At 46.2% G+C, this 21707-nt stretch overlaps 1 protein-coding gene across 1 annotated transcript in view; it reads left to right on the top strand.

The window, feature by feature from the left end:
* The first annotated feature begins 21381 nt into the window (after positions 1–21381).
* CCDC141 (coiled-coil domain containing 141) overlaps positions 21382–21707 on the top strand; it is a 162768-nt gene continuing 162442 nt past the window's right edge. The window contains exon 1 of the mRNA XM_069733219.1: positions 21382–21483. Coding sequence (XP_069589320.1) covers positions 21382–21483 — 102 coding nt within the window. The remainder of the gene's footprint in view (positions 21484–21707) is intronic.

The following is a 21707-nucleotide window of genomic DNA, read 5'->3' as shown; positions in this document are numbered from 1 at the left end:
GTGAACTGCTCAATGAAACTCGTGAAGAACCTGCCTCCAAACCAAACCCCTAAAACTCAGCCACCTAATTGACACAATTTCTTTTGTGTAACCCAATTGTCTGTTGTCAGTCCGTCTGTCTGCTCTCAGGGCTCCCCAGTGAACGTAGGATTGGCCTAAGATCCAGATTAAAAGTTCAACTTGCCCTGCAACAAAGCAACCATATGTTAGTGACACGTTTTAGATGCCGGACTGCTGAGCTCAGTTATTCCCATTAGGTCGCATGTAAGACTGGTAGTGTTGTGATCCCCAGCAGGCGATCCTCTAACACTTCAGAGCTAAAACCTCCCACTGCTGCCTCCGTTGTGGCCCCAATGTGAAATGAATGGCCTGCATAACTGCGTGGCTCCACGCCTGCTTCCTTCAAGCACCTGTGAAACACTTTAATGAACTGATATTTGGATAAGAATGACCCATCCTCGTGACATAACTGTCCCTCCTGCTGGGGCCTAGTGGCCATAAATATCCCAAAACATCGAGACAGACACATAAAAGAATCCTTCACTCTTCCTAACAGTACCCTTTTTCGAGACTTTGTCTATCTGACTTCCTGATTCAGAATTCTACCCTTCTTTTGGTAGTCATGATGTCCTCGACTAAGATGTCCTCAACCTTAGTCCTACTTGGCACCACGAATTCCCCCAGTCTCATTGCACCGAAAAAAGCCAATGAAAAGCCAGCCTAAATAACATTATCTCAAAAGGTGACCTGCAGACCGCTTTTATTGTAAGCCTAAAGGTACCGTCACACTAGACGATATCGCTAGCGATCCGTGACGTTGCAGCGTCCTCGCTAGCGATATCGTCCAGTGTGACAGGCAGCAGCGATCAGGCCCCTGCTGTGCTGTCGCTGGTCGGGGAAGAAAGTCCAGAACTTTATTTCGTCGCTGGACTCCCCGCAGACATCGCTGAATCGGCGTGTGTGACACCGATTCAGCGATGTCTTCACTGGTAACCAGGGTAAACATCGGGTAACTAAGCGCAGGGCCGCGCTTAGTAACCCGATATTTACCCTGGTTACCATCCTAAAAGTAAAAAAAAACAAACACTACATACTTACCTACAGCCGTCTGTCCTCCAGCGCTGTGCTCTGCACTCCTCCTGCTCTGGCTGTGAGCGTCGGTCAGCCGGAAAGCAGAGCGGTGACGTCACCGCTCTGCTTTCCGGCCGCTGTGCTCACAGCCAGTACAGGAGGAGTGCAGAGCACAGCGCTGGAGGACAGACAGCTGTAGGTAAGTATGTAGTGTTTGTTTTTTTTTACTTTTAGGATGGTAACCAGGGTAAACATCGGGTTACTAAGCGCGGCCCTGCGCTTAGTTACCCGATGTTTACCCTGGTTACCGGCATTGTAACTGTAACAGCTCTCCAGCGACCAAACAGCGACGCTGCAGCGATCCGGATCGTTGTCGGTATCGCTGCAGCGTCGCTAAGTGTGACGGTACCTTAACTTCTCCAGTAATCCGAATGACACTGCCCGCCTGTTATCCATTTAACTTTTTCCTCTACGAAAACCCCTAAGCGCCTGTCTGACTAAAAACTTCTGTGTCAAATCCGTTCTATTTCTAAGTTTAAAGCCGAAAGCTAACCCGGAAATTAACCGATTTATCCTTCCTGTAGACCACTAATCATCCTCTGCTTGCCTAACTCCCATCAGTAACACACCCACCTGCTCCTCCTCTGTTAAGTGTTCCCCCCTGCCCTGGTCATTGTTCCCACATCTCCCATGACCGTTGATAGGCTGCCCAGGTGCTACCTGCTAACGATGACCTGATCAATGGTCATTGATAGACAGGTATTCTAACACCAGCTGGTGCAACACTAATTACTGGAGGGGAAGAAGCGGTTATGTTATTTATGGCCATCACCACGCCCATGTTATCACATTTGAAACAAACTTTCCTGTTTGTCAGCCACCCTTTCCAAAATGTAACCGCTACCAAGATAGGGAAAATCTCCAGTAACGCTATGTTCTTTACAAGAGCAGAACGGGCCCATTCATGAGGTAATTTGGCCGCACACCATTGACCTTGAAAATAAGCTCCAAAACCGCAACTACCCGCTGCACACACATCATATGCAAACACACATTACGCAGACACAAAATACGCAATATAAACAAATAGAGTACACAGACATGCACACACACAATACGCAGACATGCACACACACACAATATGCAGACATGAACTCATACAGCACACAGACATGCACACATACATTACGAGGACATATACACATACAGTAAGCAGACATGCACACACCCAGTACACAGATATGCACACATACGCAGACATGCACACATACAATATGCAGACATGCGCAGACCCAGTTTGCAGACATGCACACATACAGTAAGCAATCACACACAATATGCAGACATGCACACGCATTACACTGACAGGCACACTGTATTTCAGCAGGGTTGGTTCAGTGTGACACACCGTGACCACAGGAAAAGTTTACAGCAAACATGTTTAATGTCCACACTCACAAAATGTACAGCACACGGTATCCTCCGGATCGCAGCTGGGAAACAAGACAGTCCATAAATGCATCCGGTTGCCAAGGGTGACTGCACTACCGTATCACACTGTGGGGTGCCAGGAGTTCACTCTGATGGCTCTGTGTAAACTCACACAGGCTGAGCTTCTGCAGAGCCGACTGCTCTGCAAGTTGCAAACTCCAAACTGACACCGCAATCCCTATACTGCAGGGTTTTTAACAATCAACCTGTGGCCGTAGGCCTGGACGGAGGAAAGGGACCAACCCCACTACCATCCTGTAGTCGGTGTAAAAAATAAAAGCCTATAATTGGCTTTCCTGAACAATGCCTTGGCCAAATAACTTGACCAGGTCCACACTTAAGGTACCTTCACACTAAACGACTTACCAACAATCACGACCAGCGATACGACCTGGCCTTGATCGTTGGTAAGTCATTGTGTGGTCGCTGGGGAGCTGTCACACAGACAGCTCTCTCCAGAGACCAACGATCAGGGGAACGACTTCGGCATCGTTGAAACGGTCTTCAACGATGCCGAAGTCCCCCTGCAGCACCCGGGTAACCAGGGTAAACATCGGGTTACTAAGTGCAGGGCCGTGCTTAGTAACCCGATATTTACCCTGGTTACCATTGTAAAAGTAAAAAAAAAAAAAAAACACTACATACTCACATTCTGATGTCTGTCACGTCCCTTGCAGGCGTCCACAGGGTTAAAACTGCTTTCGGCAAGAGCGCTGCTAATGCACGCGCTGCTGCCGAGAGTTTCCCTGCACTGTGTCAGCGCCAGCCGTAAAGCAGAGCACAGCGGTGAGGTCACCGCTGTGCTCTGCTTTATGGCCGACGCTGACACAGTGGACGCCGGGGGACGTGACAGACATCAGAATGTGAGTATGCACTGTTTTTTTTTTTTGTTTTTTTTTTTTTAACTTTTACAATGGTAACCAGGGTAAATATCGGGTTACTAAGCGCGGCCCTGCGCTTAGTAACCCGATATTTACCCTGGTTACAAGTGAACACATCGCTGGATCGGCGTCACACACGCCGATCCAGCGATGACAGCGGGTGATCAGCGACCAAAAAATGGTCCTGATTATTCCCCATCGACCAACGATCTCCCAGCAGGGGCCTGATCGTTGGTCGCTGTCACACATAACGAGATCGTTAGCGGGATCGTTGCTACGTCACCAAAAGCGTGACATTGCAACGATATCATTAACGATATCGTTATGTGTGACGGTACCTTTACATTTACTTTGGCTTGTGATTCACAGGCATCCTGCTGTGAATACAAGGCACTTCAGAGGGTCTAACAAGACTCCGTCCGCATCCTGGGGGATATATATCGACCCTCGCATATGATCCCACTCACTGCCTCACAACATATACAACACGCAGACATACGCAGACATGCACACATATAATAAGCAGACATGTGCACAGCCAGTATGCAGACATGCACACATATAATAAGCAGACATGTGCACAGCCAGTATGCAGACATGCACACATATGGTAAGCAGACATGAGCACACAATGTGCAGACATGTACACACACATTACACAGACATGCACACACAATATACAGACTTGCACACATACAATACATAGACATGAACACATACAATATGCAGAGACACATTACGCAGACATGCACACATACAGTACACAGATATGCCCACACAGTACACAGACATGCACATGCACAATATGCAGATATGCACACGTACAATATGCAGATATGCTCGCACCCAGTACGCAGACATGCACACAAACAGTATGCAGATATGCACACACATAATATGCACACATGCACAGCCAGTACGCAGAGATGCACACATACAATATGCAGACATGTAAACACATAATATGCACACATATATTAAGCAGACATGTACACATACAGTACACAGACATGCACACATACAATACACAGACATACATAGACATGCACACATACAATATGCAGACATGTGCACACCCAGTTGCTGTCATGCACACATACAGTAAGCAGACATGCGAACACACAGTAAGCAGACATGCATACACATTAAGCAGAGATGTACAGATATGCAGACATGCTCACATACAGTACACAGACTTGCACACACAATATACAGACATGCACGCATACAATACGTAGACTTACACACATACAATATACAGACATGTACATGTATACTGCACAGACATACACGCATACATTGCACAGACATGCACACATACAATATGCAGACATGCACACCGATATGCACACATACAGTTCACAGACATGCACATACACAATATGCAGACACATATTACGCAGACATGCACACATACAATATGCAGATAAGCACACACAGAATAAGCATACATGCAGACACACTACATGCACACACAAAATACGCAGACATGCACACAGACTGTACGCAGATATGCACACACACGGTACGCAGATATGCACACACGGTACGCAGACATACAGTATGCAGACATACTCACATACGGTACACAGACATTCATACACATGGTATGCAGACATGCAAATACGGTATGCAGAAGTGCACACACAATGTACGGAGACATGTGCACACACAATGTACGGAGACATGTGCACACAATGTATGCAGACATGAACACAATATGCAGACATGTACACACATAATATTTAACAGACATCGCTGCGCACAGTGTACTGTGCTTCCATGTCTGCTTGCAGTGACGTGGCCAGGCCGGCACTGTGTCTCTAATTTTGCTTGTGTGCTGGACTGGCCACATCACTACTAGCAAAAACAGCCGTACAGTGTACTGAGCACAGTCATGTCTGTTAAAGTGACGACCATCAAGAAGCACTGAACTAACAGACGGCCCTGCCCAGCTGCTGGAGTAGAGGCCCAGGCCCTCTGCTCCCCCTGTCCCAGCCCATCCCTGGACCGGACCCAGGGAAAATGGTAACCGGCATGGTGACCAGAAAGCGGCACCTATGGTGTCCTTGACGGCAAGTGTGCCACCCATTTTAACCAGGGCCCCGTCACTTGCCTGGGTGCGCTGGGTGTGACATTGGCCCAGTAAAGAGCTCACTGATACCAGTTGTCCTCTAATTAGGGCCACCGATCTAATAACTTTTCTTCCCTCCTTCATATTCCACCATCACCTGTGAGTGATATTATTGAAAATTGGAAGTGTTTAGGAACACAAAGTGGCAGAATACAAACTTACAGTGCAAGGTGCCGAGGAGCAGAGCATATAAAAGTCACCAATGTTCTGCTGATTTAATAACTTTATAGTCTAAAATCTCCTTTATGCAAATTGCCTCTTCAGAGAAAAAGAGGACTTGAACTCTATAGCGCCACCTGTTGGAAGTAGCGATCCTACACGTCACAATCATCCCTTTAACGAGTCTTGCAATATGACTTAGGATAAGAGACAAATCAGTATCTCAATTCCCAGACACGGTGTTTCGGGCTGTTGGCCCTCGTCAGTGCGAAGCATGAGAACTGATTAGACTAGACGAGAGGCTTCGGACACATTACTTCCAATATATAGAGTTCAAGTCCTGCACAGCGAATAAGCCTCCTTACCTTGACAAGCCAGAGCTGGTATGTCACTCTCCACAAGGAGAAACTTTACGCCTTAGACCCAAGTCCAGAGCCTCTCACCTAGCCAAATTAGTTCTCATGCTTCGAACTGATGAGGGCCAACAGCCCGAAACACCGTGTCTGCAAATTGAGATACTGATTTGGCTCTTATCCCAAGTCATATTGCAAGACTCGTTAAAGGGTAGATTGTGACTTGTAGGATCGCTACTTCCAATAGGTGGAGCTATAGATAGAGTTCAAGTACTCTTTTTCTCTGAAAAGTCAATTTGCATATTAAATTTCCCAAAGGAGCACTGCATGGCGAATAAGCCTCCTTACCTTGACAAGCCAGAGCTGGTATGTCACTCTCCACAAGGAGAAATGTGGCACCCCGGGAGTTCGGGTACCACAGTAGTGCTGCCTTCCTCTCGGGGAGGGTAGTGCTATGCCTGGAAACAAGAAGAATTCCTTTGGCAAGTAAAATCCCACACACAACACCTTCTGAATCCCGGCCAGTAGGGGGAGCTCAAAACCCTGTTTTAGGGGAACTTCCCTGAATAAAGATCGTGGTCTAGAGGAGGAGCTAGACAGTTGGTTATGGATAGCTGTAAGGTCCACCGCAGAGCCAGAGGGCATAGGACTATAAGTATACTGCCCATACCATACCTGAGGCACAGCAGCAGATAGAGTCTGGAGTCACAGTGTCAGAGACCCCCAAGAGTACAGCTCAAGCTGCCTGCCATGCAGATTCTGTCCCAGGACAGGAGAGAGAAAGGAGTACTTTGCCAGCAAACCACATGTAGCAAGGTATGAGAAACCCAGTGCATAGTGGAAGGCTCCCAACCTGACCTGCCAAGGGGATTTCCGCTTGTTTCTGGGCTGCCTGGACTCCTTCCTGACCTGTGGCCGGTATTCTGGACTGTGGCTTACTACCACCAGTGTTGTGAATTCCGCTCTTGGGCTCCCTCCGGTGGTTGTAAGTGGCACTTTTGTGAGTTCTGCTCTTGGGCTCCCTCTTGTGGTTTCTAGTGGTATGGCTGCTCCTTGGAGTTAGCTGTCATCAGCTGCCTCCACTTATCTCTTCTGCTCGGCTATTTTAGGCCTGGCTCTTTCTTCAGCCAGTGCCACTTGTAAATGGTTCCTGGTTGGATTCACATCTCTTTGGATTTCCCTGTTATCCTGACCAGTTCAGCTAAGCTAAGTTTTTGCTTGCGCTTTTCTGTTCACAGATTGTGGACTTATCCGTTCAGTGCTTTCTATGTTTATCCAGCGTTATCAGTATGAATTAATTCTGTCTTGCTGGAAGCTCTGGGAAGCAGATTTACCCTCCACACCTTTAGTCAGGTGTGGAGATTTTTTAGTAAACTCTGCGTGGATTTTTGAAGTGTTTTATACTGACCGCACAGTATTCCATCCTGTCCTATCTATCAAGTGAGACTGGCCTCCTGTGCTCATCCTGGTTTCATTCTGTGTATGTCTTTTCCCTCTCCACTCACAGTCATTATTTGTGGGGGGCTAATCTATCCTTTGGGGATTTTCTCTGAGGCAAGATAGTTTTCCTGCTTCTGTCTTTAGGGGTAGTTAGCTCTTAGGCTGTGACGAGATGCCTAGGGAGACTTAGGAGCATTCCACGGCTACTTCTATGGTTGTGTTGAGCTTAGGGACTGCGGTCAGTACAGTTACCACTTCCTTCAGAGCTCGTTTCATGTTTCTCCTAGACCACCGCATCATAACACACCAGTAAACCAGGTAAAGACTTTACAACTCTGTGTCCTCCACTTATTCGTTGGCATACACCATCCTTGCCACACACCTTGGGAGCCCTGGGGACCCCGCTTCACCTGTGGGAAGAGTTACCATCTTGCCGCAACAACATCACCCTAGAAGACCCCTTTAAGCAGCGTCGGTCTCTATTGACCGAGAACCACAGGTGGAGTCACGAACAATAGACTTTATCCACAATTCCCCTTAAAAGATCGTTCACCTTTAATTGGGCAACCAGGGCCACGGACCGGGTCGCAGCCACCTTGACATCCCCTTTAAGTACCAGAGCCGATACCGAGTACCCCACGGCCCATGCGGGCGACTCAGAAACCTTACCTCTTAGACCTTAAACCTCCTTTGGCATTAATATTGGCACAAAACTGCGCACTGGTAGTTTCATGACCTTGGTTCCATTGCTGTGCAGCTGCATGCAAGCCTTACATCATCAAGCACAATGCCAAATGTTGAATGGAGGAGTGAAAATCAGCCACCACTGGACTCTGGAGCAGTAAATACATGTTCGTGAAGTGACAGATCACACTTTCTATCTGTCATCCGTCGAATGAGTCTGGGTTTGATGAATGTCAGGAGCACATTACCTGCCTGACTGCATTGTGCCAACTGTAAAGTTTGAAGGGATAATGTTATGGGGCTGCTTTTTGGGGGTTCGCTTACGCCCCTTAGTTCCAGTGAAGGGAAATATTAATGCTTTAGTATACTAGGGCACTAGGACATAGGCCACATCTTGGCACACTTTCTCCCACTTTGCTCAGCCGTCTTCTGTTTAGCAGCTGCAGTTCCACTATTTCTGCACTGCTGTTTTTGTAGTTGCTGTACTCTCTCTCTGTTCTTAGTTCTGGCCCCCTTGAAATCACTGCTGGGCCCACTTCTTTCTAGAAGAACGTTACGGGGCATGATGTGCCCTGGGCTAGCCAGCCCCGTGTGAGCTGTATGGGAGCCCAGGGCCCAACTCACTTGAAAAAGGAAACCCTCACCATTTTATCCGCATCGTGCCCCTCCTATCCTAGCTATTCCCCAAGCCAGGGGTCCCCAACCTGTTGCTCGGGAGCCAAATGTGGCTTGCGGTCCCATGAATTGTGGCTCGCGGCTGTCTGTCAGCTTGGTGAATTAGCTCCAGTTCTAGCAAACAGGTATGAGGAGCACATCTGAAAATGGTGAATTTTGTGAGTAGCCCTGCACAGAAGAGCAGATCAGGATGCACATATACTGGTCTTAGGGTTTTGAGATGATTTAAGTATGATACGCTGGAGACAAGATGACACCACCTGTCGGAGGAGGTGCTTGAAACTGGATGTGACAGTGTCTTGGGAGTGCTTTATAGTAGAATACTGAATGGGGGTATTGTAGGAACCCCTGGATCTTTGTATACTGCTTTGGGGTGATTGATTTTTGTGGAAAATCTTTTGATATCATTATGCCTGTAATGGGCGGCTTTGGTTGCCACTAGGGTTGAGCAACTTTTACTTTTTTAGGGTCGAGTCGGGTTTCGCGAAACCCGACTATCTCTAAAGTCGAGTCGAGTGAAATCGGCCGATTATGGCGAAAAGTCGGGGATCGACCGAAACACGAAATCCAATGCAAAGTCAATGGGAATTTTTTATTTTTGTTTTATTCATTCTCTCTCTCTCTCTCTGCATGGCCGACCCCACACAGGGATCGGGTCAGGTTTCATGAAACCCGACTTTGCCAAAAGTCGGCGACTTTTGAAAATGAACGATCCGTTTCGCTCAACCCTAGTTGCCACTATTGTGAGGGTGCGGGAGCTGAATGTGGCTCGCGAACCTCTCTCAGAGCTAAATGTGGCTCTCAAGGTCAGAAACTTTGTGGACCTCTGCCCTAAGCTATACCTAACATCTATAATGCCCTCATCTAGTGGCCAACTTGGGATACTACTCCCCTAACACTATACCGGCCCGGGGTGCTTACTTTCCCTAACAAACATGTTAACAATCAGATATGTATATATATCATGAATAATACGCTTTATGCATAGCAGTACTCAATGTAAACAGTGGTAATACATTTACATATGTAGCAGTATCACATAGTACATGAACACATTACTTAAAGGCGAAGTGCAAACAGGGGTAGGGGAGAAAAAGGGAACAACAATACCACCTCCCCTTCAGTCCAATATTCCCCGGGCAGTGAAATCCGTGGAAGATTAAGAGATTAAGTGTTCCCACTAGTGATGGGCGAGCACTAAAATGCTCGGGTGCTCGTTGCTCGTGTCGAGCAAATTGGAATACTCAGGTACTCGGCCAGAACAACGAGCCCAATGTAAGTCTATGGTAGACCGGAGTATTTTTACCGCGATCCCCCTGGGGGTCCTTTTAAGGTCTAAAATGTCTGAAAATGAAACACTGCTCAAATGACACAGGAACCTCATGGGGATCGCCCCTGGAAACATTCCTGACTCCTAGTTCACAGCCTATTTTCCGAGATTCATGCCATTTTTCCCAGTGCCACAAAAAACACATGAAAATGAAACCAAAACGGGTTTAGCAGGGAAATATGTTAAGGTACATCCATTGCAGGTTAATGACTTGCCTGTAAGGCCAAATATTTCACCCCAGACCGAAAATTTCCTCTCCCACTTAGGCTTAGTTCAGACTCAGCGTTTTTGAAGCATTTTTCAACTTTAACATTGCTTTCAACCACTGCAAATGCATTCACTGGGAAATGTCATTGTAGTATTTAACATCCCTAGCCGGCCATGTTGGGTGTGACACATAAGCAGACCCACCTTGTTTTATTTACGAAGGAGGGACTCAAAGTCACAGAGCCTATTTTTACTGGTGCATCGGGCGGCATTAATCTTCTTAAAGGGCCATTATGAAACAGTGGGTCTCCTAAGCTGTTGTAGCCTATGCTGTGAGTGGATGGGCTGCCAAGAATTATGACGCACCACAATACCCCTGTCATAAGATGTCCAGGGGGGACTCCTGAAAAAGTGTTGCATTGAATTCAAGGCCTGCCCTGCTATCAATTCATATACACCCCAATAAGCCTTAGAACCCACATACTGGATGGGCCCATGAAAATCCACTTCACAATATGCATTATGTGCTCCATACTCCTTTGTTTTATACATTGGCAGGAAGGCGAGCCCTGCTGCATAGTCAGTCATATGCACCCCATTAGGCCTTGGAGCCCACATACTGTATGCGCCCAGGAAAATTCACTCATATTTTTAATGGTATGATGGTTCCCTCTTTGCACAGTTATTTACAGGAGAATTTGGCAATTTTATTTGACATGTTCTTAACACTAAGGTTCAGATACGGCTTTAAAAAAGGCAAATACTTGCAATACAAGGCAATTTTATAGCAAACTACAAAATTCAAGGAATAGTATGATTGAATAGTGTGAGGGTGTACACTTTTGTATGTGTTAACATACACAGGTTAATAAGTAGATATAAGGATTAAATAAATATAGTGATTACGTATATATGAAGATTAACTACAAACAGTGTAGTTAATCACCAAGAGGCTTTTAAACATCATCCGTCTGGAATATCAGAGAAGCAACACCAAGACAGAGAACCTCTGGGAGATTACCTACACTGCATGGGCATCCCCAATTATGCGGGTATCAGCACACTGTACATGTACAGGTACCCCAGTTTTGTCATCTGTTTTAGTCATGTTTCTCTGGTCTTATATAGTGAATAACAGTATGTAGTAACTCTAGTTTCACCCACACCTTCAAGTGACCACTTTTCAAGGTTGGATGAAACAGATATCGTGCAGTCATCAGACGAGGGGCCATAAACCCCTAGAAAATAAAAGCCACAAGGATTTAGATCAAACCACCACTGGCATAGTTTCAGTAAACCTTAAGGTTTTACAATGACAAACAGCAAACAGAGATTTAGAACTGTTTGTGAAGCAAATAAACAAACATTTATCAAGATTGTGTCGCTATGAGCAATATCTGTCACAACAAATGCAGCTATGTAATTGTCTGAATGCATTCGGTATACAGTATTTCAACCTTGTTTACAAATCACCATTTGTATATTCTCCATTTGTACATTTGAGGCAGTCAAAGTTAAGGCTCGCAAGGAGAGAAACAAATATAGTGTACAAAGCTATATTTTTAATGAACTACGGAGGCAAAGTAACAGCATTGCTTTATCAAATTTATATGAAGTGTATTGTGTCCAATGTTAGCAACCAGACAACACAAAAAGGAGCTTTTCAAGTGAGCTCTTTAAGGTACACAAATGTTATGAAGTGTTTGCCAACAAGGATGTGGTTTCACCAATGGGGGGTACCTTTTGTAAAAATAGACTAGTGCCATCACAGCCCCCTTTGACCAAACTTCACCGGCCTATAACAGTACAAAGCACGTTCACCCTAGTGATTTAGTGGCAGTTATTCAAGAGACATTGCAGGAGACAGAGTTAAGAAGTAGGCCCAATGGAATGCCATGCCCAATTCCCCAATGTGGGGTCCTTTTTGGACTGATTAAAATAGTGCCATCACAGTCCCCTAGACCTAAATGCCCTGTACAGACCACGTTCTCCCTGGTGATCTACTGGCAGGTACAGGACAGATTGCAGGAGACAGAGTTAAGAAGTAGGCCCAAAGAAACGTCATGCCCAATTCCCCAATGTGTTGTCCTTTTTGGACTTAAAAATATAGTGCCATCACAGCCCACTTGCCCAAAACTCACCGGCCTATAACAGTACTTAGCACGTGCACCCTGGTCATGTCGTCGGAGATAAGGAAGAGACATTGAAGGAGACAGAGTTAAGAATTAGGGTCCATGTAGTGGTGTGGGTCTCTGAGACTTTTAATGCAGTGCATGATCTGCCAAACAATTCCTCAATGGGGGTACCTTTTTAAAAATACACTAGTGCCATCGCATGCCCCTAGCCCAAACTTCAATGGCCTATAACAGTACTGGGCACGTTCACCCTGGTGATCTAGTAGCAGTTACATTTTAGATTGCAGGAGACAGAGTTAAGAAGTAGGCCCAATGTAATGTCATGCCCAATTCCCCAATGTAAAATCCTTTTTTTTAAAAATAAAAGAGTGCCATCACAGGCCCCTTGGCCAACATGCACCGTACAGACCACGTTCACCCTTGTGATATAGTGGTTCTGGATGAGGAGGATGAGGAGGAGGATAAGGAGGAGGATAAAAACAAACAGACCAAATCTGGAAGCATATACCCATGTGTGCTTGTGAAGAGGCGCATGAGAATACACCTCCCCAAAAGAGAGAATGTATTTCAGGTTATGTTTCGCTGTTTTCACTTGGTGGTGTACAGAAGTCTTTCCCAATCCAGGCCTTGTTCATTTTGATAAGAGTCAGCCTGTCAGCATTTTCAGTTGACAGTTGGACGCGCTTATCTGTGATATTCCACCAGCGGCACTAAAAACCCTCTCTGACAGAATACTAGCAGCAGGGCAGGCCAGGACCTCCAAGGCGTAGAGAGCCAGTTCATACCACGTGTCCAGCTTGGATACCCAAGAATTAAAAGGCACAGAGGAATCATGGAGGACGTTTGTACGATCTGCAAGGTACTCCCTCACCATCTTCCCAAACATTGCACTTCTTGTGACAGCACCCCTTGCCTCTGTGCCGCCACGATGGGAGTGTCTGAGAAAACTGTCCCAGACCTTGGCCATTGTTCCCCTGTCTGAGCTGGATTGTACTTCTGTCTCTCTCGCTTGAAGTCCTTGGTTGTACAACAAACTCTGAAGTCTGCTGCCAGCGTTCTCACATGGGAATGTTCTACGTAATTCCGCTACAAGAGCCCTGTGGTACTGCAACATTTTAGTACACCTCTCTGCCTCAGGCAGAAGAGTTTGAAAGTTCTCCTTGTAGCGTGGGTCTAGAAGTGTCACCAACCAGTAATGAGTGTCACCCAAAATTGTGATAATCCGGGGGTCACGTGAAATGCAGCGCAACAAAGTCAGCCATGCGTGCCAGACTGCTAACAGGCAAGACTTCTGTGTCCTCACCAACAGGACAACTGACCATGCTGTCCTCCTCGTCATCCTCATCCTCCTCCTTATCCTCAGGCCATCCTCGCTGAACAGAAGCTAATACAGATGTGTTTGTAGTACCATCTATAGCGCATGAAAGTAGTTCCTGTTCCTCCTCATTGCCTACCAATCCACATTGAGAAGACATGAGGCTTGGCTGAGTGTAATCCCCCTGTATGTTTCCTTGCTCTATGTTCTCGTGCTCCGCCTGCAATGCTCTTTGATTGTGAGCAGAGAGTTTTTCAGAATGTTGAGAAGCGGGATGGTGATGCTAATTATGGCATCATCGCCGCTCACCATCTTGGTGCAGTCCTCAAAGTTTTGGAGAATGTTACATATGTATGACATCCATGTCCACTCCTGTGGTCTTATGTGTGGAGTCTGACCCGAAATTCAACGGCCTTGTTGATGTTGGTAGTCAACAACGGCCCTCTTCTGCTCACAAATCCTTTCCAACATATGCAGTGTAGAGTTCCAGCACGTGGGGACATCACACAACAGTCTGTGAGCTGGAAGCTGAAAGCATTGCTGAAGCACGGCTAAAGTTGTAGCTGATTTTCTGAAATGGGCAGACAGACGGCATACTTTCACTAGCAGATCCGGCAGTTCCAGGTAGTTTTTCAGAAAATGTTGAACCACGAGGTTAAGCACATAGGACAAGCAAGGTACGTCTGTGAGCTTACCTTGCCTCAGAGCCGCCATTGTTACGGCCATTGTCACACACACCATACCTGGTTGTCGGTTCAGCGGTGTCATCCAAACATCTGACTGCTCTTTTAGCGCTGTCCACAACTCTTCTGCATTGTGCAGTTTGTCACCTAGGCAGATTAGCTTCAGCACAGCCTGTTGCCGCTTGGCTGAGGCAGTATTGCAGTGCTTCAAGCTTCTGACTGATATGTTGATTTCAGACATGTGGGATGAAGAGGAGGTGCAGGAGCTGTAAACTGTGGGGGCAACCCTGATTGACGTAGGGCCAGCAATCCTTGGCGTGGGGAGGATGTGTTCCATACCAAGGTCCGACTGGGTTCCGGCTTCCACTATGTTAACCCAGTGTGCCGTAATTGAGCTGTACCTTCCCTGCCCACAAGCACTTGTCCACGTGTCCGTGGTTAGGTGGACTTTCCCGGTAACAGCATTGTTGAGGGCACGGGTAATGTTGTGGGACACATGCTGGTGTAACGCCGATACAGCAAACCGGGAGAAATAGTAGCAACTGGGGATCGAGTATCTTGGGACGGCCGCCGCCATCAGGTTGTGGAAAGCTTCCATCTCAACAAGCCTAGAAGGCAGCATTTCACGCTCAAGCAGAAGAGAAATATTAGAATTGAGGACTGTGGCCGTGGGGCATTGGCTGGGTATTTCTGCTTGCGATCCAAAGACTGGGTTATAGACAACTGAACGCTGTGCTGGGACAAGGACGTGGATGCGCTTGCTGATGGTGCTGCTTGACTGTGGGCCACAACAGGTGCAGGGCTAGAGGCATCTTCACATGCATGGTGTACTGGGGATTGGCTTCTATGCAAAACAGTGGAAGAAGCAGTGGTGTGACCAGCAGGCAGTGGTCCTGGAGCGTGGGGTTCAGCCCACAAAGTCGGGTGCTTTGCTGGCATGTGCCTGATCATGCTGGTGGTGGTCAGGCTGGTTGTTTTGCAACCCATGCTGATGCGGGCATGGCAGGTGCTGGAAATGGCCTGTTTGGGGTTATCATTAGAGTCTTTAAAAAATAGCCAGACTCGGGAAGATCTCACAGGTGGAATGGCAACTTCACTCATGTTGGTGTTACGGGGAACGGATGCACGCCTTCTGTCTGTGGCCACCACACTGCTTCTTCCTGCCTGTTCGGGGATATGCCTCCTTCCCCATTTGTGCTGCTGTCCTTGCTATGCATGTCCTCCTGCCAGGTTGGGTCATTCACTATGTCATCCACCACCTCGTCTTCCACATCCGCACCCTGATCCTCCTTTTGACTTTCTGGCAATTGTGTCTCATCATCGTCCACCTCTTGTGACACTTTCCCACCATCGCCTTTGTGTGACCGGGGCTGGTCAAAGCTTTGGGCAGCTCTACATGCGATCTAATCTTTTCCCACTTCAAGTTGACCGGCAGAGATTTTTGAATCTTGAAATGGAAAACTTAACAGCTCTTCAGAGTGTCCAAGTATGGGATCAGTTGTCTCAGGGCACTCGGCATGGTGGGAGGAAGGAGGATCAGGGTGAGGAATATCCTGACCACACTCACTGCTACTCAGACTTAACCGTGTGGAAGACAAGGTGGTGGCTAAATGACTGGAAGCATTATCCGCTATCCAACCAACAACCGTTTCACACTGCTCTCATTTCAATAGTGGTGTGCTGCAGTCCCCCAGAAACTGGGACAGGAAGGTCGAGCGAGAAGATGTGGGTCTTTGTTGTTACCCACTTTCACCTTGCCCATGGCCTCGTCCTCTGGATGCACCATCAGCATCACGTCCACTTCCCCGTCCCTTGCCTCAACCATTTTAAATGGACTACTGCACTATTTCAAAAGCTCAACACAAATGTCTTTATTACTAGCGGAATAATATGTGATCAGTATGCCTGCAAATCTACGATTTTTCAAACCCAAACACCTGGCAGGCCTCAGCCTGACCTAACAGACTGTATTCAATTTTTTTTTAAAGTTAATTTATGCTAAATAGCGCTGTATATAATTAGAGTATCACACAGCCACAAAGTAAGTACACCGGTCTCCAATGACCTAACTTGGAGCACAGAGATATACAGTGGGGCAAAAAAGTATTTAGTCAGTCAGCAATAGTGCAAGTTCCACCACTTAAAAAGATGAGAGGCGTCTGTAATTAACATCATAGGTAGACCTCAACTATGGGAGACAAACTGAGAAAAAAAAATCCAGAAAATCACATTGTCTGTTTTTTTAACATTTTATTTGCATATTATGGTGGAAAATAAGTATTTGGTCAGAAACAAAATTTCATCTCAGTACTTTGTAATACATCCTTTGTTGGCAATGACAGAGGTCAAACGTTTTCTGTAAGTCTTCACAAGGTTGCCACACACTGTTGTTGGTATGTTGGCCCATTCCTCCATGCAGATCTCCTCTAGAGCAGTGATGTTTTTGGCTTTTCGCTTGGCAACACGGACTTTCAACTCCCTCCAAAGGTTTTCTATAGGGTTGAGATCTGGAGACTGGCTAGGCCACTCCAGGACCTTGAAATGCTTCTTACGAAGCCACTCCTTCGTTGCCCTGGCGGTGTGCTTTGGATCATTGTCATGTTGAAAGACCCAGCCACATTTCATCTTCAATGCCCTTGCTGATGGAAGGAGGTTTGCACTCAAAATCTCACGATACATGGCCCCATTCATTCTTTCATGTACCCGGATCAGTCATCCTGGCCCTTTTGCAGAGAAACAGCCCCAAAGCATGATGTTTCCACCACCATGCTTTACAGTAGGTATGGTGTTTGATGGATGCAACTCAGTATTCTTTTTCCTCCAAACATGACAAGTTGTGTTTCTACCAAACAGTTCCAGTTTGCTTTCATCAGACCATAGAACATTCTCCCAAAACTCCTCTGGATCATCCAAATGCTCTCTAGCAAACTTCAGACGGGCCCGGACATGTACTGGCTTAAGCAGTGGGACACGTCTGGCACTGCAGGATCTGAGTCCATGGTGGCGTAGTGTGTTACTTATGGTAGGCCTTGTTACATTGGTCCCAGCTCTCTGCAGTTCATTCACTAGGTCCCCCCGCGTGGTTCTGGGATTTTTGCTCACCGTTCTTGTGATCATTCTGACCCCACGGGGTGGGATTTTGCGTGGAGCCCCAGATCGAGGGAGATTATCAGTGGTCTTGTATGTCTTCCATTTTCTAATTATTGCTCCCACTGTTGATTTCTTCACTCCAAGCTGGTTGGCTATTGCAGATTCAGTCTTCCCAGCCTGGTGCAGGGCTACAATTTTGTTTCTGGTGTCCTTTGACAGCTCTTTGGTCTTCACCACAGTGGAGTTTGGAGTCAGGCTGTTTGAGGGTGTGCACAGGTGTCTTTTTATACTGATAACAAGTTTAAACAGGTGCCATTACTACAGGTAATGAGTGGAGGAAAGAGGTGACTCTTAAAGAAGAAGTTACAGGTCTGTGAGAGCCAGAAATCTTGATTGTTTGTTTCTGACCAAATACTTATTTTCCACCATAATATGCAAATAAATTGTTAAAAAAACAGACAATGTGATTTTCTGGATTTTTTTTTCTCAGTTTGTCTCCCATAGTTGAGGTCTACCTATGATGTAAATTACAGACGCCTCTCATCTTTTTAAGTGGTGGAACTTGCACTATTGCTGACTGACTAAATACTTTTTTGCCCCACTGTATGACGGTTGACGGCTGTAACGGAAATACCACACTGGCAAATCTGTGGCCTTTGAACTTTTTTGGATGCTAAATAGTGCTGTATAGAATTTGAGTATCACACAGCCACAAAGTAAGTACATCGGCCTCCAATGACCAAACTTGGAGCACAGAGATATATGAGGCCTTTTTCGATGAATTTAAAACAGCAAAAAAAAAAAAAGGGCACAAGGGTAGCACACACACAACTATTCTACGTATGCCTGACAAACTATCACTTTTCAACAGGTCTCAGTCTGACAGAACAGACTGTATTCTTTTTTTTTTTGGGGGGGGGGGGGGGAAGGGGGATTTTTTGGAAAAAAAATAAAAAATTGGTATATAGACCGTAAACAAGCTGCAGCAGCAGGCAATTGTGGAGCTTTGGGAAGGATGCAGTTGGAGCACTGGATGCACATACAGTGCCTGCAGGCCTTGCACTGATGTGGATATGCTGTAACGGGAGTAGTGTAGCACCAGACTCAATCCATTCAAAGGTGGGAGCACAGAACCACTATTCCTAAAGGGTTCATAAAGACGTAGTTTGAGGCGCTTGGTATGGAGGCACTTGTTGCACACAGAGCCTGAACCTCAACCCCATCCAACACCTTTGGGTTGAACCAGAACAGAGACTGTGAGCCCGGCCTCTCCTACAACATCAGTGTCTGGCCTTAAAAATGCTCTTCTGGATGAACTGTCAAAACTTCTCACTGACAGCTCCAAAATTTTTTATAAAGCCCTCCCAGAAGAGAAAAAGCTCAGGGGCATAACTTTTATTGGTGCAGTGGTTGCAATTGCACCTCGGCCCTGGAGCTTAGGGGGCCCCTAAAGGTCCCTCTGGCCAATATGAAAGGACCATTACTATTAAAAACTTGCAATAGTTGAGGGCCCCATTGATGCTTTTGTATTGGGGCCCACAAGCTTCAAGTTACGCCACTACAGAAGCGGTTATATTTGCAAATTAAAGTCTATGGATTTAAGGTACCTTCACACTAAGCGACGCTGCAGCGATCCAGACAACGATCCGGATCGCTGCAGCGTCGCTGTTTGGTCGCTGGAGTGCTGTCACACAGACCGCTCTCCAGCGACCAACGATGCCGGTAACCAGGGTAAACATCGGGTTACTAAGCGCAGGGCCGCGCTTAGTAACCCGATGTTTACCCTGGTTACCATCCTAAAAGTAAAAAAAACAAACGCTTCATACTTACCTTCAGCTGTCTGTCCCCGGCGTTCTGCTTCTCTGTACTGGCTGTGAGCATGGCGGCCGGAAGGCAGAGCGGTGACCTCACCGCTGTGCTTTCCGGCCGCTGTGCTCACAGTGAGTGCAGGAAAGCACAGCGCCGGGGACAGACAGCGGAATGTAAGTATGTAGTGTTTGTTTTTTTTTACTTTTACAATGGTAACCAGCCCTGCGCTTAGTAACCCGATATTTACCCTGGTTACCAGCGAAGACATCGCTGAATCGGTGTCACACACGCCGATTCAGCGATGTCAGCGGGAGAGCCAGCGACCAAATAAAGTTCTGGCCTTCTAGCCCCGACCAACGATATCACAGCAGGATTCTGATTGCTGCTGCGTGTCAAACTGAACGATATCGCTAGCGAGGACGCTGCAACGTCACGGATCGCTAGCGATATCGTTTAGTGTGAAGGTACCTTTAGAATGGGATGTGATAAAATCTTCTGCAGGTGTTATGTTCAGGTGTCCTAAACCTTTTGTCCATACAGTGTAATGAAATCCACTCAGGCCAATGCCATGTCTGTGGTAAGGTAAAGTCTATCAATTCTTTTAGTTGTAGTAAATTGGCTTTTGGTGCAAAAAAGATTCTGGGGGTAAGGGAGCCAAGGTTACATTTATATGCAATGTAATATATTATATATATATATATATATATATATATATATATATATATATATATATATATATATATATATATATATATATATATATATAATTTTGACAAAGATCCCTATCAAAATCTGCATGACACATTCAGATTTAGTTGCAGATTTGCTCAGATCTTAAAGAGGTTGTCCAGGACTTTAGGATAGCTAAGCATTGATGGCTTAGAAGAATATGTCATCAATGTCTGATTGTTGTGGGTGCAGCACTTTGCACGCCTGCTAATCAGCTGTTCCCGATGTAAGCCAGAACTGCGGCTGGGTACTGCACATTTGCACCCTATTCAAAACAATAGGGGGCGAATATGCAGTACCTGGCCGCAGCCACTATTCCGTTGACGCAGCTGTGCTGAGCAGTTCCGTCCGACACAGGGAACAGTGGATCGTCGGGGTGTGGGGTGTCACACCCTCGCCAATTTGGCCATCAATGTTAACATCCTGGACAACTTCATTAATCCTATGCTTTTTAAAAGACTACAATCCACAGTGAAAATCCACGGAAGAAAATGACATGCTAAAATCTGCAATGCAAGCCAATTTTCGCATTGAATTTTCACGCAGCGTGTAGATGAAATTTTTAAAAATCTCCTTTACTTTTCTGCTTCTTTAACCCATCTGCACGTCAGCAAGGAAAATATGCCGCAACACGTGAACGTTTTAGGTTTTGACTGCTGGAAATAAATGTATTTTCTATGTGTAAGTAACAAAGAATCTAGTTAGGTCATTTAGGTCGTTTGTGCTGTTCAATCCAATTACTCAGGTCGGAGTCAGGATAGCCCACTGTACAGCAAAGTCAAAAGTGAGCACTTTAATTATAAAGTTCTCACTGATACGTGCAGTGGGAGCAAATTTAGCTTCTTTGCCTGAAGAGGCTTTTTTTTTTTCCATTTGCTTGTCCAGAAGCCGGGGACTGTGGTCGACTACATCCCTGACACTACAGCACTACAAGTGCACAGGCAGATCTGTGCTGAGAAGTGAGGGGAGTGTCAGCTCACAAGCCGGAGGATGATAAACTCAATGGGACTATCTATTTTTAACCGCCTGTTCTTTCCTTCTGCTCATGTAATCAGGGCTGCCTGAGCTTTCTCCTCAATGATTTCATATATCCTTGGTCACTACTTTTACAAGTTGTCCTTGTAGAGAAGAAGGGTTCTTTAAATTTGAGACACATATTTGGTGGATAGTTTACCGACTTGCTCATTGGGACATCATGTCTGGAGACGGGAGCCCAACTGGACAATTATCGACTACCACAGTCAGTTCTGTGGCTATCCAAGCCGGAGAATCTAGAATTGTGATTGCCATTCTCAAGGTAAGAACAGTCTCATTGCATATTATTTCCAAAACATTTTGCTGCCCATGACCTTCACTTCTGAACTGTTAATGGCATTGAGGCGGTTAATGTATGGTATGGCTGCACGCTGGCTGGGTAACAGTATCGCCTCTGCTGGTATTTATAAGATGTAAGTTTTGTATGTCATGTAGTATTATTAACCCTTAAAGTTTTTGCGTCATTGATGGGGATAACTTGCACGT

Source organism: Ranitomeya imitator, chromosome 7 (genome assembly GCF_032444005.1).
Source record: "Ranitomeya imitator isolate aRanImi1 chromosome 7, aRanImi1.pri, whole genome shotgun sequence".
In the NCBI taxonomy this organism is placed as follows: Eukaryota; Metazoa; Chordata; class Amphibia; order Anura; family Dendrobatidae; genus Ranitomeya; species Ranitomeya imitator.
This window is presented reverse-complemented; position numbering and strand designations above follow the sequence as displayed.